General features: G+C 44.0%; 3 protein-coding genes across 3 annotated transcripts in view; 1 reads left to right on the forward strand and 2 right to left on the reverse strand.

Moving 5' to 3' along the window:
* Positions 1 to 5,315: 5,315 nt before the first annotated feature.
* Positions 5,316 to 8,247, forward strand: zbtb37 (zinc finger and BTB domain containing 37). The gene is made up of 3 exons (XM_070909506.1): positions 5,316 to 6,238; positions 6,328 to 6,427; positions 7,723 to 8,247. Exons 1-3 carry the CDS (start codon positions 5,316 to 5,318, stop codon positions 8,245 to 8,247), a joined length of 1,548 nt encoding a protein of 515 aa, XP_070765607.1.
* A 6,403-nt stretch (positions 8,248 to 14,650) lies between these two features.
* Positions 14,651 to 22,880, reverse strand: serpinc1 (serpin peptidase inhibitor, clade C (antithrombin), member 1). The gene is made up of 8 exons (XM_070909333.1): positions 22,752 to 22,880; positions 20,415 to 20,778; positions 20,029 to 20,244; positions 19,025 to 19,162; positions 18,081 to 18,299; positions 16,465 to 16,639; positions 15,370 to 15,434; positions 14,651 to 14,827 (listed from the first exon to the last, which is right to left on the reverse strand). Exons 2-8 carry the CDS (start codon positions 20,775 to 20,777, stop codon positions 14,651 to 14,653), a joined length of 1,353 nt encoding a protein of 450 aa, XP_070765434.1. The 5' UTR covers position 20,778; positions 22,752 to 22,880.
* Positions 22,881 to 23,363: 483 nt separating this feature from the next.
* Positions 23,364 to 27,021, reverse strand: part of stil (STIL centriolar assembly protein) — a 15,272-nt gene continuing 11,614 nt past the window's right edge. The window contains exons 14-16 of the mRNA XM_070909402.1: positions 25,200 to 25,284; positions 24,857 to 25,110; positions 23,364 to 24,261 (exon numbers count right to left, since the gene is read on the reverse strand). Coding sequence (XP_070765503.1) covers positions 23,718 to 24,261; positions 24,857 to 25,110; positions 25,200 to 25,284 — 883 coding nt within the window. The 3' untranslated portion in view covers positions 23,364 to 23,717. The remainder of the gene's footprint in view (positions 24,262 to 24,856; positions 25,111 to 25,199; positions 25,285 to 27,021) is intronic.

Below are 27,021 nucleotides of genomic sequence, written 5' to 3' on the forward strand. Positions count from 1 at the left end.
AGGTCAGGGTCTGGAGCTGATGATTCCCCTCTGAGTGTTATCATTAATGAGAGTCAAGCCACCGGCTCTTCTCCTGATTTGAGGAACAGTTCAAGGTCAGACTGATCAGGGGTCAGTTTCACCAAGCTGATCATTTCACTCATCAAATCAAACATGGAGAAGGAGGTTGGAACCTGAAAACCTCATTCCACCTTAAATTTACCCCCCAGCCTTTAAACCGTCTTTATGTCTTTGTGTGACTTTGCTGCCCCCTGTGGTCACATCAGGACACTACAATAAAAAACATTCTGATCCTTCAGGTTTGGTTCGTTATGCTTAACTCACAAACTCACAGTTATCAGTCTGGAGAGTCTCCAGCAGGAGGGGCTGTTCAGACCAGGTCTACAGTTGAAGACCGGCACCACGTGCAGGAGAGCAGAGGAACAGCAGCAGTTTTTTTATTATTATTTTTATATCGAAGACTCCAATGATCAGTGGCAGGAGATCCCCTGGTGTCACTTCCTGTTGGGTTTTGGACATTTGAAGACGTCACTTTGGACATTTTCATAGACCAAACAAAAAAACACAAACAAGAAAACAATGGTCAGAATATTTGATAATGGAAGTTATAAAGTGTATTTTAACAGGCACAGTACTGCTCAGACAAACAGTCCTTCAGTAAACAAAGAGTTAATGTGTAAACCAGGCAGAGGTTAGTCTGTGGGCCAGAAATCATCTGAACTTCAGGAGGATCTGATGGATCTGGTTCTGCTCTTCACTCTGTCTCTCTGCTGTGAATTCACTCTTTCTATAACTAATGTTCCTCCAGATGTTCACGTCTGGACACAAAAACTTCCTCAAACTCTTCTAAATTATAAAGACATGAAATGTAGAGAATTAAAACCTGCAGGAAAAAAAACTGTAAATATGTGGATTCTGTTTCCTGCTTGTATTACATCAATCCAGACAATAATTACAATGGAATAATTATAATGGAATTGGTTATCAGGCTTTCCAAATGACTCGTAGTCTAACTAAAAAAGTACAACAGGATGTTGAAAACATGTCATCATGTTAACGTCATGTTTAGTTGTCCCATTAAATTAGGAAAAGTCATGAAAGTTGAATGATATAATTTATTTAGAGGCGTTAAACATTGACCCCAAAGAAAAAAAAATGTTATCAGCTGACTTCCTGTTTGTCTCTGACTGGTTGACAGGGTGGATGGCTGCTGCCAGGTTGATCTGGAGCGGTGAGTAAAGAGTCCATGAGGGTCCATCTTTACTTTAAAAACTGCAGTTTTCATTTGACCGGAGAAGAACTGTATGCGTGTTTGAAACGAAGAAATGAAGTCATGATTGGATTAGCTCGTGGCTTCGGCTCATGCTAAGCTAAGCTACATCAGTAGTGATGTCAGTCAGTAAGCTTCCTCCTCTTTGCTTCATTTCTACACGACTTTAAATTGAAAAATCAATATTTACGTATGCAATGTTATCTAAGTAAAAAACATAAAAAAAAATAAACTAAAATTAAACAAAGCCATGTTCCTATGAGAGGCAAGACACGACCACACGCTTCTTTTTCATTCATTCATGTTATAGCCAGAAGATGGTCATCAGCCCGCCATGTGTACATTGAGTTTGATATTCTGCTCAAACCATGATTGTCCTGACAACGCTGAGATATTTCAATACGTGCTCCTCCCACCCCAACAAGGAGGAGGTGGAGTACTCGCCAAGGGAGACGACGGCGGCGGCGTCCTCAGAGAATGTCACCTCGTCATCCTAAACGCCGTAAACGAGTCGTAGAGTCTCAGACGTAGAGTTTGTGTTTGCACAGGAAACAGGTGTGTATATACATACATATATATACACATATATACATATATGTATACATATATATACATATATATACATATATGTATATATATACAGTACCAGTCAAAAATTTGGACACACCTTCTCATTCAATGGTTTTTCTTTATTTGTATTATTTCCTACATTGTAGATTAATATTGAAGACATCAGAACCATGAAGGAACACATGGAATTATGTAGTAAACAATAAAGTATTAAACAAACCAGAATATGTTTTATATTTTAGATTCTGCAAAGCAGCCACCTTTTGCTTTGATGACAGCTTTGCACACTCTTGGCATTCTCTCATCAGCTTTATGAGGCACTCTCCTTCTTGGTCAAATAGCCCTTACATAGCCTGGAGGTGTGTTTGGGGTCATTGTCCTGTTGAAAAACAAATGCTGGTTAAGTGTGCCTTGAATTTTGAATAAATCACCAACAGTGTCACCAGCAAAGCCCCCCCACACCATGACACCTCCTCCTCCATGCTTCACAGTGGGAACCACACATGTAGAAACCACCAGCTCACCTTTTCTACGTCTCACAAAGACATGACGGGTGGAACCAAAAATCTCAAATTTGGACTCATCAGACCAAAGTACAGATTTCCACTGGTCTAATGTCCATTCCTTGTGTTTCTTGGCCCAAGCAATTCTCTTCCTCTTGTTGTTCTTCCTCAGTAGTGGCTTCTTTGCAGCAATTCGACCATAAAGGCCTGATTCACGCAGTCTCCTCTGAACGGTTGACGTTGAGATGTGTCTGCTACTTGAACTCTGTGAAGCATTTACGTGGGCTCTAATCTGAGGTGCTGTTAATTTGCGGTTTCTGAGGCTGATAATTCTAATGAACTCATCCTCTGCAGCAGAGGTAACTCTTGGTCTTCCTTTCCTGGGACGGTGCTCATGAGAGCCAGTTTCAACATAGTGTTTGATGGTTTTCGCTGCACTTGAAGATACATTCAAAATTCTTGAAATTTTCCAGATTGACTGACCTTCATGTGTTAAAGTAATGATGGACTGTCGTTTCTCTTTACTTAGTTGAGTGGTTCTTGCCATAATATGGATTAGAACAGTAGCTGAATAGAGCAATTCACTGTATAGAACTGTGTACCGACCCTACCTCTGCACAACACAACTGATGAGCTCAAACACATAAAGAAGGCAAAACATTCCACAAATTAACTCTTGACAAGGCACACCTTGAAAACCAGGTGACTGCCTCATAAAGCTGATGAGAGAATGCCAAGAGTGTGCAAAGCTGTCATCAAAGCAAAAGGTGGCTGCTTTGCAGAATCTAAAATATAAAACATATTCTGGTTTGTTTAATACTTTATTGTTTACTACATAATTCCATATGTGTTCCTTCATAGTTCTGATGTCTTCAATATTAATCTACAATGTAGGAAATACTAAAAATAAAGAATTGAATGAGAAGGTGTGTCCAAACTTTTGACTGGTACTGTATATATATGTATACATATATATATATTATACTGCCTGTATGTATCTGTGGGCTGGGATACTTGTCGGCAGTCTGACACTGTGAAGTGTGTCCGTGAGCGAGAGCGTGCGTGAACTTCACTTTGCCAAACTCCAAGTGCCATCATGACCCCCCTCCTCACAGATGGATGCCGGGAAGTGATGTCTTTGAAACAGCCGTTAAGCCAGCTCTGGTGCAGGACATGGACCACATTTCCCAGCATGCCACGCGTTTTCTTCCTTCCCTCCTTCCTTCCTGCAGCCTCGGCCCTTCTGCCGTGAAAAAGGAAGATGAGAAGCAGCAGCAGCCCGCCGACACCGAACCGAGTCTGAACCGAGTCTGACTTCCAGCGGAATGGCGACAGAGCGGCTGCTGACGGACCGGAGGCCGAGCTCAGCTGCTGTTCCCCGGCCTTGAACCCGTCACGACCGCCGCTGGAGCCTGGAGGAGCGGCGGGTGGAGCTGCAGGCTGCCGGGCCGAGCCGTGCCGAGCCGTGCTGAGCCGTGCTGTGCCGAGCCGAGCCGAGCTGCCGTCATCTCCCGCCCTGCTAACGATGCTCAGCTAGCCGCAGCACTCAAGCCTCGACTGCAGCGCACCCTGAAACCAGACCCGATCTCCCCCCGCTCCCCCTGCCCCCCCTCCCTTCAGGTGAGAGTCGGGTTACACACCTGGAGGGTTACCTGGTCCCCTGAGACAGACCGGCACGGATCTGGATTTGTGTCGATCTGGCTCTGGGTCCTGCTGTCAGATTGGGACAGGTACTGAAACCTGTCAGATTCTGTGATGCTTTTACCAGAACTGATGCCTCCATGTTGGTTCGGAACCTAACCCCCAACCTGACAGGTGAGTTCAGTGGTGACACTACAGCATCACAGACTCTGACTGGACCCTGTCACAGGTTCAGGTCTGACTCCGGCCCTGATCCATCTCTGGTACTACTACTTTATATACTGTTGAGTAGTTTAAACTACAGCAATGCATCACTACATATACATATACATATATATACATATATATATATGTATGTATATATATGTATATATACCGTCACTGTCCTGTGAGAACCACGTATCTATAAAAAGTCAACTTTTCGTGAGAGTTTGAAATAGTTTATTTAGCTTAAAGGTACTATATGTAACACTTTACATGTAATCTCTTTTTATTGCCAACGTGTGAACGGATTGTGATATAAAATAAGACCCCCCCGGTTGCCTATAACAGCCTGTGGACTGATTTCTATGTAAAGGACTTGGGACAAATTTACCAGGAAAATCCAAAGGATGTGACGTTATGAGAGCTCCTGAGTGCTTAGCCTCACTTCAGCTCCATGTTCAACTCCCCTACAGCACAAACAGTGTGCAAGACGTTAGCTTAGAAATGGAGTCTGCTAATATAGCAAAATACTGTCTTGATTGGACAACGTCAGCTAATTCATCCAGACTTCCAGGAACGATACCAAGCCACCAACCCCAGATCCATGCAGTGTAGCTAAGTTACAGCTAGCTGGCTAACCATAGCTTGCATGCGCGCCAACGTTATGGCTAGCAAATTACTACCTGAGTGGATCTGTTAGTTGGCTAGCTTGCAAAATTACTCCACCAGCTAACCTGATCTATGATACTAACTGATACTAACCCCCCCCCCCACACACTTTCTTGGTTTCCACGGTTACTCTGCAGATCCTGCTTTTGATTTCGAAGGTCGAAATATATTAAAATATATTTCTTTCTATCGTCATATGGCCCAAACCTACCCTGAAGACTGGAAACTGCTACTGTCTGTGGGGTAAAACTTTGCTGCAGGTGTCGCCTTTGGCCACACCCCCAAGCAGTGATGTCACTGCAGGTATTTTGCCTGTAATGGAAAATATCTGCTGAGACATGCCCTTCACCAATCACAGACTTGGTAATAGCACTTGTATTTTAGAGTTTGATGCTGATCTGGTTCTGATCTGGTCCCGGTTCTGTTCCTGGTTTTGCAGTGTCCCTGCAGGCTGCAGCATGGAGCGCACAGGCAGCATTCAGCTGGACATCCCGGACTTCAGTAACTCTGTTCTGTCTCACCTGAACCAGCTGCGAGTTCAGGGCCGTCTCTGCGACATTGTGGTCAACGTGCAGGGCCAGAGCTTCCGGGCACACAAGGTGGTCCTTGCCGCTAGTTCCCCGTACTTCCGGGACCACATGTCTCTGAGCCAGATGAGCACCGTCTCCCTGACGGTGATCCGCAACCCGACGGTGTTCGAGCAGCTTCTGTCCTTCTGCTACACGGGGCGCCTCTGCCTGCAGCTCGCCGACATCATCAGCTACCTGACGGCTGCTAGCTTCCTGCAAATGCAGCACATCATCGACCGCTGCACCCAGATCCTGGAGGGCATCCACCTGAAGATCAGCTTGGCTGACCTGGATGAGGAGCCCATGGAGGAGGAGGCACGGGGCTCCAGGGGAAACAGGACCCTGGGGGCCGTGGTGCGAGGAGGCGGCCATCACGGTGGCCTGCGGCTCCTCGGCCCACGGGGAGGTGCAGAGGCGTGTGAGGCAGTCAGCCCGGCTGAGGAGCCTCTCAGCCCGCCGCCGACGGTGGAGCACAGTGGGCTGGAGGGGACCGGGGCCGCCACCGGCAGAGCAGGCAAAGAACCAATCCTTCGCATCAACCGGGCCGGTCAGTGGTATGTGGAGACAAGCAGCGAGCCGGAGCGGACCGGCAGCGCAGAGGAGGGTAGCGGCATGGACCGAGTGAAGATCAAGACGGAGAGGATGGAGGAGTGGATAGGAGCAGGAGAGCACCAGGAGGAGGGGGGGCCGGTGGAGGAGGGGGCCACTGTGATGATCGACACGTCAGGACGCAGCACGCTGGTGACGGGGCCGGTGGGAGCGCTGGGGGCCCAGAGAGTCCAACCATCCTCCAGCTTCAGCGAGACAGACAGGTGAGTCACAGCGATGACGCGCTGAAGAGCGTCATCACGATTGAACTGTAGACACCTCATGATGTTTGTTTATGTGTGTTCATAATCAGGTTCAGTCCCACCGGCAGTGTGGTCGTCCTGGCGGAGCGTCAGAGAGCGAAGAGCGAATCTCCCAGCAGGGCGGACGAGCTGCGACAGCCAAGCTCCCAGGTACCCAAAACCAAACCACTCACAGGTGGACTGTAGCGAGGCAGCCAGGAGAGCCAGGCTGTTTCAGCCTTTTGTTAGAAAATACTGAGATAACAAACTGTTGAATTCTCACGTTTGCTGTGGTTACATGTTGTTAAGTAAATCCTAATTTAGAATCTTGTTTAACCTGACGACCACGACGTGTGTGGGGTTTAGAGCACTGTCCACATCGCTCCAAAATCTTCAACCTACAGGATCCCTAAAATCTCCAGAAGGCCCAGCAGAATCTCCTGAAGGACCCCTAGAACCTCACAGGGGACCTTTACAACCTCCTCAGTGATCTTTAGAACCTCCTTTTGGTCCTCTAAATAATGTTCAGATGGGTGATGACGAGGGATGTCAATGTATAACCGATTAACAGTGTTTTTGATTAAATAGTTTTCAAAGTGCACCAGATTGATTTTAACATTTAACTTTGAACCTTTGTACCTTTTAACCTGCCACAGTCTCACAAAACACTGAGGTGTTGTTCCACCTTGAGCCTCCAGAACAGCTGGTGTGGAACTCCATTATCTATAACCGCTTATCCTTCACAGGGTCGCAGGGAGCTCATCCCAGCTGACATTGGGCGAGAGGCGGGGTACACCCTGGTCAGGCTGACACAGTCACATTAACATTAACCTAACCTGCATGTGTTTGGATTGTGGGAGGAAGCCGGAGTACCCGGAGAGAACCCATGCAGGGTGTGGAGCTCATATTCCCTCATCTGGTGTTTTAATGATGGTGGTGGAGAGCACTGTGTAACACATCTCTCCAAAATCTCTCATAGGTGTTCAACCACAGAAAGGACCCCTAAAGTGGCCAGTAGAACTCCCCAGTGTTCGTTAGAACTTTACAGAACCCCTAGAACCTTCTGAACCTCCTAATTGAACACCAGAATATCTTAAAAGACTCCTAGAAACTTCACAATTGCCACTATAACCTACTAAAGGATCCTTAGAACCTTCTCAGTAACCAATAGAACCCCTAGAGCAACCTTTTAGATTCTCTACATGGTGTGCAGATACCGTGGCCTCAAGGAAATCCTAAAGGACACATTTCTGTCTCAAAAAATATTGAAGTTTGAAACCCGATCTGGGAATAAGACACTGACAGGGCCAACCCCACAACTCTAAAGAGGGGACTCAGGAGTTTGGAACCAGGCGAAGCCTGTACCTATAGCACAGCAGTTATCCAGAGATTAAAAATTCAGTTTGATGCGGTCTGTTCTGGTCTTGTCTGTATTAATGTTTCGTTCTGTTCGTTCTGCCTATCAGGGGGAGGAGCATGCAGCGTTCGATATGGGTGGCTACGAGGACTACCTGAGGGAGCAGGTAGGAGACCGCTGGTTCCGCTACAATCCCAGGCTCACCTGCATCTACTGCTGCAAGTCCTTCAACCAGAAAGGCAGCCTGGACCGCCACATGCGCCTGCACATGGGCATCACACCCTTTGTCTGCCGCATCTGTGGGAAGAAGTACACCCGCAAGGACCAACTGGAGTACCACATCCGCAAGCACACCGGCAACAAGCCCTTCCACTGCCATGTTTGTGGCAAGAGCTTCCCCTTCCAGGCCATCCTCAACCAGCACTTCCGCAAGAACCACCCAGGCTGTGCCCCCCAGGAGGCCCACAGCGCCTCCCCCGAGACCACCACCGCCTCCGTCACATCCAGGGGAGGGCCGAGCGACGAGGCCTCCCCCAGCCAGGAGGAGCCAGAGGGCGGGGGCGGGAGCAGCAGCGGTGGAGGCCAGTACAGCGAGGGTCCCCAGGCCTCGGTCTCCACCACGGGACCCGACTGACCCAGACGGAGGGTGGAGGCTAGGGTCGAGGCCGGGGTGGGGGGTGACAGACGAGGAGGGCTGTCTGATCCTGTTGCACCTGAAGCCAACAGGACGTTGAACCCGCTGAAGTTAAAGCAGCGACAGAAAGGACGCCTCAGAGTCTGAACTGATATTTTTCCGCTTTAAACCGCATCTACCTTCACTAACCAAACCGAACAGATTAAGCTAAAATGAAGAAATGCCACACACTCCAACAACCTCATACACCACACGATGCAGTGGTTCTCGTTTTCCTCCGTTTAGTTTGTTATGTTCCAGATTTCTACTTTTATATTTACAGGTATTACAGGTTCACAATGCAGCATCACAACAGTCTGTCTGGTGGAAACTTTGCCAAACTACTCGGTGCCAGGTTAACAGTTCAAATCCTTCATGTTTGCCTTTAGACAATCTGGAGCAGCGAGGTTAATAATAATAATAATCTTGTGCGCTCTTTAAGTGCCACAACGGCATAAAAACATTTAGTTGCACAAAAAAGGTTTGATGAGAAAACTATGACTGTTAAAGTTCAGATCCAGTGTGATCGGAGTTTCTGGTCTTTTCCCGTTTTCCAGCTTTTTTGACGTTTGAACAAAGTTACTGTTTGTCCTTTTTCGTAACGTTTCGTTGATTTTGGGACGGATGAAGGTCTCACACTACACAACTTCACACTACTCAACTTGTTGTACAACGTCTTCAATTACACAAACATGACCTCTCAATCCTGATCCCACATCAAGTGGTCCAGTTTGTAAAACTATTAGAGCTCGTGGAAATATGTCACCTTTATTACTGATTAATCTGCCGGTTGGTTTCTTGATGAAAACATTCATCATTTGGTCCATAAAATGTAAGAAAATAGGAAAAAGTCGTCACAAGGTGACTTCAGCTGTCTAGTTTTGTGGGATTAACTGTCCAGAACCCAAAGATACGACAAAGAAAAGCAGCAAATTAAGATGCTGGAACTTGGCAATGTTTGCCTAAATGAGTAATCATGATCAAAATAGTTGCTGATTTTTGTTAATCATCAAATGATTAAATCAACTCTCTTAAAATCATTCACATACAATACAAATATGACAAATAGCATACAAATATGACCGTCTGAACTGGATCCACAGTTCGGTCAGTAACACGTCAAAATGACTGAAGCTGCTGGTCTCCGAACTCATCGGATATATTCCATAATCACTGAAATAATACTACTGATATATTTAGTAATACTTAATTGGTTGTAATATGGAATATCTACATATCATATACATCTGGACAAATATTTTAAACCTCAAGTCAACTTAATTAGCTATTCCCGGAGCTTTTGACTGCATCGCATGACCTTCTCCTGCGAATCGAACCTGCTCAGGTGTTGTCAGGTGATCTAAGTACAGCACTTCGGTCACGTGATAACAGGTGGTTGTACCTCACTGGAAAAGGTCGTGGGATGCATTTGAAAGCTCCAGGAATAAACTAAATATATTTGTGTCCCCAAGGTTCAGAATGAATCATCTTTTGTCAGAAAAACAATATGAATGAAAAGTGAGGAACTCCGATCACACTGGATTTGTTCATTTGGCTGTAAAATGAGTCTAAATTCTTCAGATTACTGTTTGAGTATCGTGGCAGTTGAACTCGATTAGAAAGGACCATCCGGCAGCCTGTTGACTGAACAGACTCGCAGCAGGAACACTGGACGGGGTCCAGCCTCAGATAAGCTACACAGCTCAGTTACCTCTCATCACTACGCAATACAGCTGCTGCACTGCACAGCACAGCACCACCGGGGGGCGCTCTGATCCACTCACACAGAGATCTCCGTCAGTCTTCTCAGATATTTTTTATAAACAAGCATGTGTCTTTTTGGTTTTGTTTGTTTTCTTGGACACGTTTTTGCTCTGACAATGTGTGTGACAGACGACAGAAGCTTCATGTTGGAGGAGGACGAGGAGACGGCGTCACGACCTGATCAGTGACTGCAGTTAATGACGCATTAAATCTGCTGCAACAAAGACTGACAAAGAGCAAGTCCAACAGAAGCTACAGTTAATAAATACCTTCAATTCAGTAATAACTGAGTTCCATCAGGGAGAGTAAACAGAAAACGACAGTTAACTACAAGTAGAATCGCTGTGTCATACTTCACATTATCACAATCAATTACAAACCACGGAGCCAATGTTCGTGCCTCGTCAGCTACTTTTTGTTAGTTAGTGTGATAGTCAACATTAGCTTAGCTTGCTTACTCATCGTGTACACACAGATAATCAATTAGCTAACGTTTGGAAGCAAACTGAAGTTGACTATTTAACATTAGCTGGCTTCATTTTCTGTATTTCTGACATTAATCTGACTCATGTTGTTTGTGTTCGACTGCCTCAGAACTATTTATAATTAATTACACACCACAGACCTCCATTTGTAAAAGAGCTAATGCATGTGTTTGCTGATTTATACTATACATTAAGGTAGTATGCAGACATTTAGGAAAACTGTAGTGTTTCAAGGACAGATAGTGAAACCTTGTTCTCCAGAGTCACAAGTTTCATCCATGTGTATCAGTACAGAGAGCCTAGCTTAGCACAAAGACTGGAAGCAGGGGGGAACTGTTAGCCTAGCTCTACCAATATATAGATATGTTGACTTTAGCCCTCTAGCTAATGTTAGCTTGCCAGCTAACTGACGATTAGCTTTTTTTCTGTGAGCTACTACTTCTGTGCGGACTACAGTTGCAACATGTGCAGGAGAGTTAATGCTTCATTACGGCAGGCGGCTCTGATCGGCCAGCAACAGGACGAGGAGCCAGACCCTCTCAGACCAGATGGATGTAGTAGCCAGGCCATGGAGCTGGACTAAAAAAAACCCTCCAGGAGATCAGAGTTCACCTGCTGGAAGGCGGGAGCAGGTCGGACCACCTGGCAACCAAAGGAAAGACGGCGTGGCCGCGTTGGCCCTCCAAAACGGCAAAACAACTTCAGCACTTATCAGAGAGAGAGACGGGATCAAGAACAGAACTTTTTATAAAAACAGAACAATATCAAATCTATACATATTATCAGACAAACATATTTAAACTACTAAGATGTTTTTTTGCATATGAATAATGTACGTAAGCTAGGAGTTGAATTCAGATGTACGGTAGGCAGGCAGGTAGCACACGGATCGGCTGTTACTGTTTTTCTACAGAGCTGTGAATCAGATTCTCAGTGGACGGTAAATTTTTTTATGCAAGTGGATCCAGCGGCTCTGTCCTCGCTCTTCAGGCTAAACCAGGAACTATCAGGTATACAGACTCTCTTTTTATTCAGTGAATCGGACGTTTACCTTTCCCTACGTAGCAGAACGCTAACGGCTCAACCTCAGTGCGAGCTACACGCCGCAGAAATCAAACTCACCTGTAGGTAAATGCAGCAGCAGGTAAGACATCCCTGTGAGTCGCTGCAGAGGACAACAAAAACACACAAACCAGAGCTGGGCAATATGGAAAAAATCAGTAATCATGGCAACCACAAGACCTCTTTCCACAGAAAATACTGCTTTCTGATTGGCTACAGGTATTCGTTAAACTCCTGTACGGGACACAGTTCATGTCTCCAGTTTGAAATCAGTTGTTTCGTCCTTTCAGGACGTTTTGTTGTGCATTACTGCTCACGTGTCGTCTGGTTTATGAATATTAATACATTATTACATTAGGATCTGACATGTTTTGAGCGAAAATACTGCAAATATTTATAGAGCTCTACAAATGCACAAATATTCAGATACAACTCAGTAACTACAGAGTAGTACTCAGTAACTACTTGCTCATTTCAAACCAGTGGTTTTCAGGTTGCACCATTAAAACTTAAGTAACAAATTAAATTTAAACCTAGTTTAAATGTAGATATGGCTTTGTTTTATTTCTGTCTGCATACATTTACATTTTAGAGATGAAGTACCCATGCAGGGAGATGTCTGAATATGCTAAGCTAACTGACGTTAGCTGGTCATTAACTTTAGTTAACCCAGTTTACATCATCGTTACAGATGTGTCGACATAATATGATATAGCTCATCAAGCTAGCGTTAGATTTGTCAGTTACGTCGGGAATCTTAATTAATTATACTATTAATTATAATTACGACAAATCTCGACATAAAACGTTTAGTGACGTCTCCTCTTGGTTGTTTGAACAGCTGGAACTGAAACCTGGTTTATTAAGTTTCTTTTACTTCCTACTCAGTAAAAATAAAGACAGAAGATGTTAACTTCTTTTTCTCTTACTTAATTTGATCAATCAGTTCTGAAGCACTCGAGCTCGAAACTCGAAGAAATGTATTTCTTAATCTCTCGTCAATATGTGAGGAAGCACCAGGATGAAAACATGTTGACAACATGAACTGTGGACGTGTTGCCCAGCTCTGTATTAACACATGATGAACACAGACTGACCTCAAACTGTCAGTTTACATTCAATCGAAATAAATTCCTACGTTCTAAGTGAACTTGTCCTCGAGGAATATCCGACTGTCATGTTACAGACTAAAAACTTCCTAAACCAACCTGAACTGGTCCAGACTGGATCGGGTTCTCAGACCTTCTCTGCACTGAGCTGAAGCGTCTTTGTTCTCGATGAGCAGCACATTCTTTAAAGCCAGTTAAAGTCACGATAAAGCTGCGTCCAGAACAGCCGGTCTGCTCCGTTCTGGTCTGGTCCGGTCTGGTCCAGTCTGAAGGGAAAGTTGGATCTGAGTTGTTCAGGTCTGACTCTACATCGAACAGTCTGAACATGATGACAAGCTGAAGAGTGACTTCACAATACTGTTTGAATCATTTACTAATTTTCTCCTGTGATCAGGGCTGGAGTCCGTGGTGATCAGGCCGTATTGATCAGCCCGTTGATCCAGTGAGCATCAGCTTGTCAAAGTGATGCTGCTTCATATATTTACAGTCTGTAACAGATCAATATGTTTGATATTTAAGTGAGTTTTAAAGTGGAGTCAGAAACTCGCAGCTCAGGATCCAACTTTCTTCAACTTCAGTGGTTTTTCAGTTCATTTCAGTTCCAGTTTCATCTTCAGTCTAACTGTGAAAACAGCCCAACCTCCTCCTCATCGTCATCATCATCATCTTCATGGTGTCTCTGAGTCGGTCGAGGCTCCAGTTCTTCTCTGATCGACTGTTTGCTTTACGACAAACGCCAAACGTTGGTTTCTTGTTTCTTCAGTCTAAAACGTTGTTTTTTACTTTTTACCATGTGAATCTGATGTTTAGTTTATGAATATCCAGTAACCTTGACCACAACATGCCGAATTATAAATCAAATCATTTAGATATATTCACTTAATGAGATTACTCTTTACTGTTGATTCCTCAAAGTATATCCTAATATATCGAAGCAGAAAAAGAGTCCAAGAAAAAAAAGTTTAGTAAATTAACTTTTAATACTGTACATTTTTTAAAGAGGAGGTACTTAAGTTCTGTAGTAGAAGAACCTGGACGGTTTTATGTGAAGATCTTTTATGTCGCATGTCTCTGTTGCTAAAACATGTTGGTGGAGGGGGTGGGGGTGGGGGGTGAGGCCAAAGGTTGATTATTAGTTAAGAAAAATGTGAAGAAGCTTCTTTCACCATGACCACTAGATCACTCACAGGTCGCATCTCCTTCAAAGGAAATAAAGCACTTTAAGTGTCGACCGCCAGACTCGCCTCTTCCTTTACCAACACTCATTACCCACAATTCAGCTTCCCAGCAAACTGTGGTCAGGTGGTGACGTGACTATAGTGGGGGCGGGCGCCTCGCTAACAGCATTGATTCCCAGAGTAAAGAAACATAACCTCAGTCTGATTCAGCTGTAACACCTGAAGGAGCTCAAACTGTTAACAAACGACGTTCAGACTAAACAGTCATCAATAACCGGTTGGTAGAAATAACGGATTAATGCTCGAAACGCGCAGCTTCTGCTAATTCAAGTCGTAGTTGTATTAATGCAAATTTGACATCACCGACCTAAACGTTGGCAGTTCAGTTGTATTAATGTATTTACACATGAAGTACCTCTCCATATAGTAGTTTGCACGGTCAGTGGCGGAGTCCGCCGTTCCTGTGCTGGATGCCAACGTTATCATTCGTATCCAGTAACTAGAGGTGTCTCCAAATCCACCAGAACTGAAATCTGAAGGAATATGTGTCATTATATGCTGTTGGTCTAAACTGTAGCACGTAGCACATAGCATGTAGCATGAATCTGCAGAATGTGGAGGGACTGGACACAAACACAGAAGAGGAAGGAAAAGTTCTGATTATTCTTTTTACGTCGTCACAATGTTTGCTGGGTTGTAACAAAGGAAAAATGTAGATTATTTTAGCATTTTGATGATTTGGAGCTCAGCAGCGGCTCGACGCTTCTTATTGGTTGCAGGGGTCGGCCACTCGGGCGGTGAACAGCAACGTGTTGATGGTCGACTCTCTGATGAGGAGCAGGAACGGTCTGTCGGCCTGGAAATGCTCCCGGTTTAAGTTGATGGAGCGTCCGATTGCCACCACGGCGGTGGCTGCTGCCGCCTCGCTGCCCTCCTCGTTCACCTGCAGACCACAAAACAGTTTATCCAGGATCCAGGCCACTCTGACTCTGGATCACAGAGGACACGTGCATGACCTCTGTGTGTTTTCTGGGAATTTTAAACTAACAAACTAATGGTGGAAACTTTTAGATCCATTCATGTATTTTTTTCAAAACATTTAAACTTGACTATGTTTAGGGCCACAGCAAAAAAAAAAAAAATCAGGATTTTATTCTAATCTGTTGAAGGTTTTAAAACAGCCCTTTTTATTGTATTTACAGAATATATAATTGGAAGAAGCGTCACATGTAGGTCCAGGGCTTTTGGAAACCAGCATCAGGGAAAAGAGTAACGGCCAAAACCAGGACGACTTAATAAAACATTTCACTCTTTGTATACATCGAAATATATATATATATATATATATATATATATATATATATATATATATAGATACTTAACCTGATCTCCGTCTACACAGGTGACTATATACACTAACCCTCAGCTGTAACTATAAGCCAATCAGTGAGCAGCTGTCAGTGATGTCAGCAGTATCTAACTGACCTCCAGGAAGGCTTTATGGAAGGCGTCCGAGATGTGGAGACCATCACTGCCGTCCTCCAGCATCCCTGAAAAACACACACACACACACACACACACACACTTTATTATTACTGGAAATGCCAACAGTGTCAAAAACAACTCACCAACAAGAACACATGTATTCATGTAGAATACTTGTATAAAACATATATATATATATATACATATATACACACATATATATATATACACATATATATATACACACATATATACATATATATATATATATATACATATATACACATATATACATATATATATACACATATATACACATATATACATACATATATACATATATATATATACACACATATATATATATAAACACATTTATTCATGTAGAATACTTGTATAATACATATATAACTCATGTATTCATGTAGAATACTTGTATAATACATATATAAACACATGTATTCATGTAGAATACCTGTATTATATTCTCTTATATTTCTCTTAAACTTCAAGTACAGTTAAAGAGCACTCTGTGCTCCTATTGGTCAACATCACCCGACATGTTGTACAAGTCATCAAAAAAAAAAAGTTCGGACCTCCTCGTCTTAATGTTTGAATGCCCCACACTCACCTTAGTCCCTGAACGTGTTCACCTTAGTCCCTGAACGCCGCACGCTCACCTTAGTCCCTGAACGCCCCACGCTCACCTTAGTCCCTGAACCCCCCCCACGCTCACCTTAGTCCCTGAACCCCCCCCACGCTCACCTTAGTCCCTGAACCCCCCACGCTCACCTTAGTCCCTGAACGCCCCATGCTCACTTTAGTCAGGGAATGCCCCTCCCTCACATTTGTCCCTGAACGCCCCACGTTGTCTGCAGCAGGTGTTCTCAGAGTGGCGCGGTGTTTTGTAGATAATTCTAACCAGGTAACTACACGCCGTCACCTGGACGTCCTGTAATGTCCACAGTCACTTTTATACATACAGTTTGATCTGGATCCTGGACTTGTTTGTTTGAGGCACTTGAGATCACAGATATGTAATTCGAGAGAATGATAAACCTCCTGCATCACAGGTGTGTGTGTCCGCCCCCTCACCTGGCAGACTGGCCTTCTCAGAGCTGAACAGGTCGGTCAGTCCCATGGCCTGCAGCTTCTCCTTCAGACTGAAACTGTCCTCCACCCTGAAGCGAGGGACATGGACAGAGACGGTGGTTTCCTTCATCTCATCCAACCAGTCGGTCAGTTTCGTCAGGTCCAGACTCTCTTCCACCTCAACACACACACAAATACACTCAGACACAGGAAGTACCAAAGTCTAATGACACGATTTGCCCTGGTTCCGCCTGGTTCCGCACTCCTATGGTTCTGTTCATATTTGTCTGTAACAACTTCCCTCCTGTCATGTTCTCTCCTGTGGAGAACCACAAGGCTCTGTATCAGAACCACTGCTTTTGTCATTGTACATGTTCCCAGGTGGAAACACCCTGCATGAATTAAATGACATTCCTCTTTCTCACTCAGGTTTATGTTTCCATCCCTCCTGGAGACCCTGATTATCTCCTCAAACTTGAACATTGTTTAATTACATTTAAATCACGGCTGCCTGAAAACGTTCTCCACTGAAACAAAGACAAAACTCAAACACTAATGGTTGAAGAAGTACCAGCCTCAGTCTGGATGTCTTTCAGTCACAAACCTGCTGTTGCATTTCTCCCTTCACTTATTTTGGAAAAACATAAATATATGACGAAGACGTCTTTTGTCTTCCACCACATTTCACAGGTCAGATGCAGAAATTTTCATTCATGCCTTTATTTCATGCAGACGTCTGTAACATGCTGATCTCAGTTCTTCAACACTGCAGAATGAAACATCCTCAACTGAGAGGTAGTAATCTACTTTTCATTGAACTAGATAAGTTTCAGTATATTCAGTTCATCTAAATGACACTAACTTAACTCACATTCCTCCGTCCCACTTGGTAAAATACAGAATACTAATAATAAATCGTATCATCTAATGTTGTCACAAATCAATGGGAATCATTTCCCACAAGACCCTGAAATTTGCCTTCTTGATAACCTTATTAATGTCCACGCTGTTATTCTTACAGAACTAATATTAACTACTGTCATGGGATGGGAATGATTCCATACAATTTTAAACTTTAGAGTAAAACCAAGATCTGGCAGTCTTTTATTGATTATATGAAAGATATTGATCAATTGTATCATATAAATACAAACAGTCCAATTCTCCTTGAATAACTCAGACCTTATTATAAATGTTATGACCTAATTATTGATTATTATCATATGACACTGCATAAATGTTTTGTTCCGTCTTCCCAACTTCTTGCTGTATATGAGGAACAAAAACTCTCTTGTTGTGTGAACTTGTAGTGTAGTGTAGCGCCACCTTCAGGGCAAACTTCCAAACAGATAAATCATCAGTGTTGTTTGCTCAGATTGTGGTTGTAAAGAGCTCTGCAGCCTGTAGGGGGCGTCAGCAGTCACAGTCTGGTTCCACTGCAGCTTTTCGTAAAAACTGCCAAATTCAAACGACATCAGAGTCTCCAGAAGGTTTATAGGAGAAGGACCGAATATGAGCTCCAATGAGGAGCACAGACGTTAAATAATGAGCTGAGCAGGAACATCAGGTCTCAATGTGAAGAGAGGATTTAAAGACCTCCCACTGAGCATCAGGATTACCTCAGTGAGCGTGGTGTCTCTGCTCGGCAGGATGATCACCATGGTGATGTCGTCTCCGCGGTACGGCATCTCCAGCACCTGCACCTTGTCGTCGGGGAAGTACCTGTACCTGAACCTGGTCTCCTGGTACATCATGTTGACCGAGCAGGTCCGACTCCCACTGACGTGGAAGTCTGAGACATACACGTTATCTTTGTCGAACTTGTTCTTCCACTGACCCTGAGAAAAGAAATGAGTCCACGTCAGCATTTCAAACCAAATCATTCCTGCCTGTGGCCATCAAACTGTTCAACTCCTCCCAAGACACAGACTGGAAATCTTCTACATATACTACCTCAATATTACTTATTCTTAAATGACATACACACATATATATATATATATACACACACACACACACACACACACACACACATAGACATACATATACATTGCTGTTTTACTTTTATTTTTCACTTAAATATTGTAAATGTGTATATTTTTATTTTCTATTTCTTATTTTTGTATTTTGTACATACTTTTTTATTTCTAAATTTATGCTAATCTTGAATGGGAGCACCGGTACTGTACAATTTCCCCCCGGGGATCAATAAAGTCTTTCTGATTCTGATGTGTCCAATACTTTGGTTTATGACCAAATACCTGCAGAACTGATGACATTCATCAGTCTCTGTGTTTACTGATAATTAGCAAATGTTAGCATGCTAACACGCTAAACATGGTAAACATTATACCTGCTAAACATCAGCATGTTAGCATTGTCATTGTGAGCATGTTAGCATGCTGATGTTAGCATTTAGCTCAAAGCTTCAGGGTGTTTAAGAACAGCCTCACAGAGTTGCTAGCATGACTGCAGACTCAGCCTTTTAGTTCAGGGCTCCATAACTACAGGTGAACTACAGGTGTGACAGGAGGAGGTGTGTATGTGGTGCCAGCTCAGGTACCTTGAAGTAGATGGTGTTGACAAGGACCAGGATTGTGTTGGAGTCCAGCACCCCCGGTGGCAACGTGTCCTGGATCAGGTTCTCTGTCTTGTTGGAGATCCAGTTGTTGATGGTGACCCGGGCCTTCTCCGGGTTCTCCTGCAGCACAGAACCAAGGTTATTAGTATGGTGTTTATCGATCAATGATCTGATTATTAATGATATATTATTATTATTATTATCTAAGACACACACACACTTCTTCCCTCTGTTTCGGTAGTGCGCCCAAGGGTGCACACTTGGTGGTTCTATTGTCATTTATGCATACATTCACACAAACATCATGACATGTGGAGATGCGGCGCATACTCACCCTGCCGTCACCCATCAACAAGTTTGGTTGGCAGAACATTGGTTTCCGTTAAATAGGATGTGCTCGAGCATTTTCATGGTCACGTGAACGGCAGAATCATGTTTCTTGTTTATAGTATTACATTTTGTTTCAAATCACTTGCTTTGAACAGAGGAAATGTTCAGGAAAATATAGATGATACATATTCAAAATATACGTGGGTTTAAGAAACTGTAAATGCCTTATCTTGCAAGAAAAGGTGTAAATTGGATTTTTCTTCTGTAATTATTCAGCCTAATGGGAGGGGCAATGGGTTTAAAAGGGGCTGCCTTGGCACTGGATCAGGCAGTCTTACCTGAGTTACATAGAAGGTGACATATACTGAACCTTGAGAGCATATTGGAGTGTATCTTTTTTTAATATTGTTTTGAAGATATGAGTTGTTGAGGAACTCCTTTTCTGTATTGTTTTTTTGTATTGAGTATTTTTGATTTGTTTTTCATCTGTTACATGTTTTTGTAAATATTCTCACCTTCAATAAATCACACCATCACAGTATTTTCTAGGTTTTTTTTGAGGAGTTGAAATAGAACCCCGCGACAATGATTGGACTTTAAAGCATGAACCCTGACAGGTTCACATGATGAAGAGGACTCGTGTTAGATCACGTTACCTTGAAGTTGAGGGGCAGCAGTTTGGCTCCGTACACCATCTCACTGATGTTCTGATACGTCTCGTTGAACATCAGAGATTTGTCTCCGAACAGTCGGTTAGCTGAGATCAGCTCGGTGGTCTCGTCCTTCTTCCTGTACAGACGACAGTTAAGTTTGGCGAAGAAGAAGTGGACCTGATCCGACGTCTTCTCTTTGATGGTGTCGAACTCAAACACCTGCAGACGGGGACACACAGGGACGTGGTTATATTCTCCATCACTGACGACTAAAAACAGGGAAACTGGCTTACTGGTTAACAAAACAGCTTCAGCAGCTCAACTGATTATCAAGTGATTATGAAGATTAACTTTAAACCCTGGATGAGATCTTTGTTTCTCTCTCCAACCTTCATGATCTGCTGCAGCGTCTGGTTACAGGCTCCCAGTTTGGTCATGGCGAACGCAGTGGAGATGCTGATGGGGGACATGAAGATGTTGGACTCGGGGGTCTTGCTGAGGGCCAGCTGTTTGTACAGCGACAGCGCGAAGCGGCCGTTGGCCTTCGACAGTTCCCACACTCGGGGGTTGGTGGACTCGGGGACCGGCTCAGGCTCTGAGGTGGGGCCCTCGGGGGTCTCTGAGTCAGGGCTGCGGTAGATGCAGCGCGGTTCCAGGGCGAGGTCTCTGGGCTTGGCGCTGCAAATGTCTGGACGGACGACCGAGATGAGCGGCAGGAACGCCAGAACCAATAGCCTATCAGCAGCCCTCATTCTGGATAGGGAGCCAATCAGAGGTTAGCTTTTATTTATTTACTTTTTATTTCTCACATCACACAGTCACATGACTGTTTTATCTGTCTTATCATGAAAACTAATAAATTAATAATTGATTTTAATTGAAGCACCTAAATCATTCATTTTTATTATTATAGTTTATCTGACATCATGAGAAGGGAAACATTAAAACACACTCAAATACATTTCTCGTAACATTCACAGCAACAACCACCAACACACACAACAAGCAGACATAAACAACACACACAACAACCAGCAGACACAAACAACACACACAACAACCAGTAGACACAAACAACACACACAACAAACAACCAGCAGACAAAAACAACACACACAACAACCAGCAGACACAAACAACACACACAACAACCAGCAGACACAAACACACACAACAACCAGCAGACACATACAACACACACAACAAACAACCAGCAGACACAAACAACACACACAACAAACAGCAGACACAAACAACACACACAACAAACAACCAGCAGACACAAACAACACACACAACAAACAACCAGCAGACACAAACAACACACACAACAACCAGCAGACACAAACAACACACACAACCAGCAGACACAAACAACACACACAACCAGCAGACACAAACACACACAACAACCAGCAGACACAACAACCAGTAGACACAACCAGCAGACACAACAACCAGTAGACACAACCAGCAGACACAACAACCAGCAGACACAAACAACACACACAACAACCAGTAGACACAAACACCACACACAACACAACAACCAGTAGACACAAACACCACAACAAACAGCAGACACAAACAACAAACAACCAGCAGACACAAACAACACACACAACAAACAGCAGACACAAACCACACACACAACACAACAAACAGCAGAAACGAACAACACACACAACCAACAACCAGCAGACACAAACACCACAACAACCAGCAGACACAAACAACACACACAACAAACAGCAGACACAAACACACACAACAAACAACCAGCAGACACAAACACCACAACAACCAGCAGACACAAACACCACACACAACAAACAGCAGACACAAACAACACACACAACAAACAGCAGACACGAACAACACACACAACAAACAACCAGCAGACACAAACAACACACACAACAACCAGCAGACACAGACAACACAACAACCAGCAGACAAACAACACAACAACCAGCAGACACAGACAACACAACAACCAGCAGACACAAACAACACACACAACCAGCAGACACAACCAACAACCAGCAGAAACAATTAGCAGACACAAACAAAATAAACAGCAGACACAAACAAGCAGCAGACACAAACACCACAACAACCAGCAGACACAGACAACAAAACAACAAGCAGCAGACACAACACAACAAGCAGCAGACACAAGACAACACAACAAGCAGCAGACACAAGACAACACAACAACCAGCAGAGACAGACAACAAACACAACCAGCAGACACAAATAACAAACATCAAGCAGGCCCCCGTCTCTAAATCTGTGGATTATGCAGATTTGTCACTGATGTACGATGACTGAGATTAAACACAGAAAACTTTAAAGTGAGAACTTAAAGATAAGAACAAGAATATTGAGATTAAACTCAGTTGCTTAAAATTACATGTCCACATAAACATTAATAATCACCAACATAAAAGTGTTTTGTATTGAATTTATTCTCAAGACTTTTCTCTCCAAACTGAGACTTTCTAATATTTCTTTGTTATTTTATACCAAAAATAAGAAAAAAGAAAATTGATTCACAAAATCTTAGCAAAGAGAAAGAACATAAAAAGGTGGAAAATACAAAAAACAAGAATTGTAAAAGACCAAAGGAGAGAAACTGTTCAAGTTTCAGGATAAAAAACCCAGAAAGAGGAACGACTGAACCTGATGGAGAAAAACATTCAGTAAAATTAGTAAAATCTTACCTGAACAGGTGGTCGAGTGTGTTCACACAGCCAGATGTGTTAAGTTTGAGCTGAACTCAGGTCAGTGTCCTGCAGAGCACTGAAACATCACATCAACCTTTGAGACATTGATCGTCTGTTAGTCAACAGCTCCAGGAAACACGTAGACACAAAGCAGCTGATCACTGATCAATAACGGCTGCGGGACCACGTCCGACCAGCAGGGGGCCGAAACCACCATCACTCAACAGGAAACTGAACAATGCAGACAACTGTGTTGTTCTTACACCCTGAACACAGCAAGAGGTGGAATATAACTAAGTACCTTTACTCTAGTACTGTTCTTCACTGCAAATTCAAGGTACTTGTACTTTACTTGAATATTTCCATTTTATGTTACTATACACTTCTATTGTACTTTTTACTGCACTACATTTGTCTGACAGATTAGTTTTTCATCCCCTTCCTGTCAAGTGAAAACCATGCGTCTCCAGATGTCAGTGCTGAGCCATGCGTCTCCAGACGTGCCATTTAACACTGTGATATAAACATGTACTCAGGTACTAAAAGTATTATGAATTTTATTTATGGAATCATAAATATAAAAAGATCTGTGCAAAAGACATTAAAAAAAAGTGTAACATAAAAAAACCAAAGTGACGAAAAAGATAAAACGTACAAAAAAACAAAGTTCATGAACACAAACCTCTGAAAACAGACAATCTAAAGGTGGCAGATTTCCAGTAAAACCAGTCTGACCATGACAACCAGGACCTGAATCAGACCAGCAGTGTTTCCATACTTAACATACCAAACTCCAATATGACAGTTTCTAAAGTCAGACAACTGGTTTTCTGCTGTTTTGTGAGTCAGAAGAGTTTGGGCAGCTGACCAGTGTCTCCACACCAAGCACCTCAGACACACAAGACTCCATTTAAAAAATAACAGCTTTTAAAATCAGTCTGATCAGTGGCTGGTTTTCTGGTGTTAGAAGAGTTTGGGCAGCTGTCTCAGGCGGCTCAGGTCCAGAATGTTTCCCACCGATCCTTCTGTCTGAAGGCTGCTCGCCCTCACTAAAGATGGCCGCCTGCTGGAACAGTTCTCCTTGTCGGCGGTGTTCGGTGTGGTGCAGCTGGCTAAAAGCTGCATTTTTGGCCGCAGGTCCCTGATCAGCTGACTCTGAGGGAGGAGATGCACATTCAGAGCTTCAGACAGCGGTTGGTGAGCTGCCGCTGCCTCCTCCTCCTCCTCCTCCTCCTCGATCAGGCCATACCTCCTCATGTACTTCCTGGTGGCCAGAGACATGTTGCTAGGCGACATCAGGGAGTCATTAGAGGAGGTGGAGACTGGGCGAGAGGCATGGCCTCCCAGAGACAGCCTGCTGAGCTGGGAGTCGCTCAGGTAGCGCAGCGCAATGGCGTTCGCCTCCAGACTCAGATCCACGCTGCCTCCCGGGAACAGGGAGCTGGCTGTCGGCTCGGACACGCTCAGTCTGGACAGAACCGCTGCCGGGTTGATGCTCGCCAGAGTGCTGACAACAAACATAGAAACAAACACACAGTGAGACCATGTAGAGTTCATTCAGAGTCTCTGTTACAGTTAGTCCACCAGAGAGCGCCGTTTGATTAAACACTGTAAACTGACGCTCAGTTTGTATCTGGTCATTGTTCTTTAACCCTTTAACACAGAGTGTGTCGTAGGAGACACGTTTGCGCCAGCGCACTTTGGATCACCATAATTACGTCACGGTTTGCGTTATCAGAAAAATTCCAACGGTTTCTGAAAGCTGAGACGTTGCGCTTTACAGCCAATATGGTGTCATTACGGTAATTTCACTCGCGTCTCTCAGTCAAAATAAGCAAAAAAGTCCAGGCGGACATTTTGAGGCTTAGGTTTTAACCCTTTAAAACCTAAACCTGGCTGTAAAGCGCAACGTCTCAGCTTTCAGGTGTTAAAGAGATCAGGATCAGGACTGATAGTATCATATTGTGGACTATCATACCCTTTATATGATGCAGCTATATGATGCAGGACAATATAAATACTGGATCAGTGAACTCTGAATTTGAAACTGGATCAGCTGCGGACAGTTGAAACCATCAGGTGTGACCAGGTGAGGTCTGTACCTGCTGCTCTCTACAGTTTGGTGTTTTCTTCTGTCAGACTCGGTCAGATCGTCTTCGTCCACATCGACTCCGAGCTGCTGCAGCTGCCGCACAGTGGCGCTGACCACTGGGTCTCCTCCACAGCTCTGCTGCTTCCTCCTGGACCAGAGGGAGGACTGGGAGCGGCCAGGAACCACAGACAGGCTCCTCCTCCTGGACTCCTCCTCCACCTCTTGTCTGCTGTCTGACTCCTGAAGACGACTGGTCAGCTGATTCTGAGGACACATCAAGTCATTGATCAATTTATCAATATTTGACATTAACAGTTTTATTGTATCATGTGATTAACTCCATGTTGTGTCACCATGAGGTCGTGGTAGAAGCTCTGCTGGTCGTCTGCAGGTCTGTACATGCTGACGCTCTCCCCCAGGACAGGACTCTGCAGACCGCTGCAACCAAACACAGAGCAGGCAAAGCTTTAGTCACAGTCCAAGTCTTGAATCTTCAACAAGTCTCAAGTCTTTAATGACCAGTATTCAACAAGTCTCAAGTCAGTCATGGAGTTCCACAAGGTTCTGTGCTTGGACCAATACTATTCACCTTATATATGCTTCCTTTAGGGGATATTATTAGAAAACACTCCATACATTTTCATTGCTATGTGGATGATACCCAGCTATATTTATCGATCAAGCCAGAAGAACCTCATCAGTTAGCCAAGCTCCAAGCATGCCTTAAGGACATAAAGACCTGGATGACCTGTAATTACCTGATGTTGAACTCAGACAAGACAGAAGTTATTGTTCTTGGCCCTGAACACCTCAGAAACACAGTATCTAAGGACCCGCTAGATGTTACCCTAGATGGCATTGCCCTGGCCTCCAGCGCCACCGTGAGGAATCTCGGACTTGTCTTTGATCAGGACATGTCCTTTAACTCCCACGTAAAACAAACTTCAAGGACTGCCTTCTTTCACCTACGTAACATTGAAACATCAGGAAGATCCTGTCTCAAACAGATGCAGAAAAATTTGTTGCATTTGTCACGTCTTGGCTGGATTATTACAATTGCTTATTATCAGGCTGTCCCAATAAGTCCCTGAGGACTCTCCAGCTGATCCAGAATGCTGCGGCACGTGTACTGACAGGAACCAGGAAAATAGATCATATTTCTCCTGTATTAGCTTCTCTGCACTGGCTCCCTGTAAAATCTAATATAGAGTTTAAAATCCTTACAAAGCTCTTACTGGTCAGGCACCATCATATCTTAAAGAGCTCATAGTACCCCATTACCCCACTAGAGCACTGGGATCCCAGAATGCAGGGTTGCTTGTGGTTCCTAGAGTCACCAAAAGCCAAACAGGAGCCAGAGCCTTCAGATATCAAGCTCCTCTCCTGTGGAATCGGCTCCCAGTTTGGGTCCGGGAGGCAGACAAACTCTCTACTTTTAAGAGTAGGCTTAAAACTTTGCTTTTTGATAAGGCTTATAGTTAAGGGCTGGCTCAGGCCTGCCTGGACCAGCCCCCTAGTCATGCTGCTATAGGCCTACACTGCTGGGGGACTTCCCATGATGCACTGAGCTTTCCTTCTCTCCCTCTCCATCTTTGCACATTCATCACAGTCCAATGCATGTTACTAACTTTATATCTTCCCCGGAGTTTCTTTGTGCTTTCTCGTCTCACAGGTTGCTGTGGATCGTGGTCCTGGTACGCCTGGGTGCTGCTGCTGCCATGGGCCTCCCTGACTCTCATCACTACAGTTATTATGTTTAGTCGTAGTTCTGTTACTATTAAAGCTGTTATTGCTATTATTAATCTCAGCTACTATTACAGCTGTAACTACTATTATCAGTCATATTTCCAGTATTATTATAATTATAGCTGCTATTTCTACTGCTAGTGCTGCCATACTTCTCTGCCTGTCTGTCTGTCTGTCTGTCTGTCTCTCCCCCTCTCCCTCTCTCTCTCTCTCTCTCTCTCTCAAACCCAACTGGTCAAAGCAGATGACCGCCCACCTAGAGTCTGGTTCTGCTCGAGGTTTCTGCCTCTTAAAGGGAAGTTTTTCCTTGCCACTGTCGCCAAATTGCTTGCTCATGGTGGGAACTGTTGGGTCTCTGTAATAACATTATAAAGTGTCATGAGATGACTTTTGTTGTGATTTGGCGCTATATAAATAAAACTGAATTGA

The sequence above is a fragment of the Enoplosus armatus genome, chromosome 7 (assembly GCF_043641665.1).
Source record: "Enoplosus armatus isolate fEnoArm2 chromosome 7, fEnoArm2.hap1, whole genome shotgun sequence".
Taxonomy (NCBI): Eukaryota; Metazoa; Chordata; class Actinopteri; order Centrarchiformes; family Enoplosidae; genus Enoplosus; species Enoplosus armatus.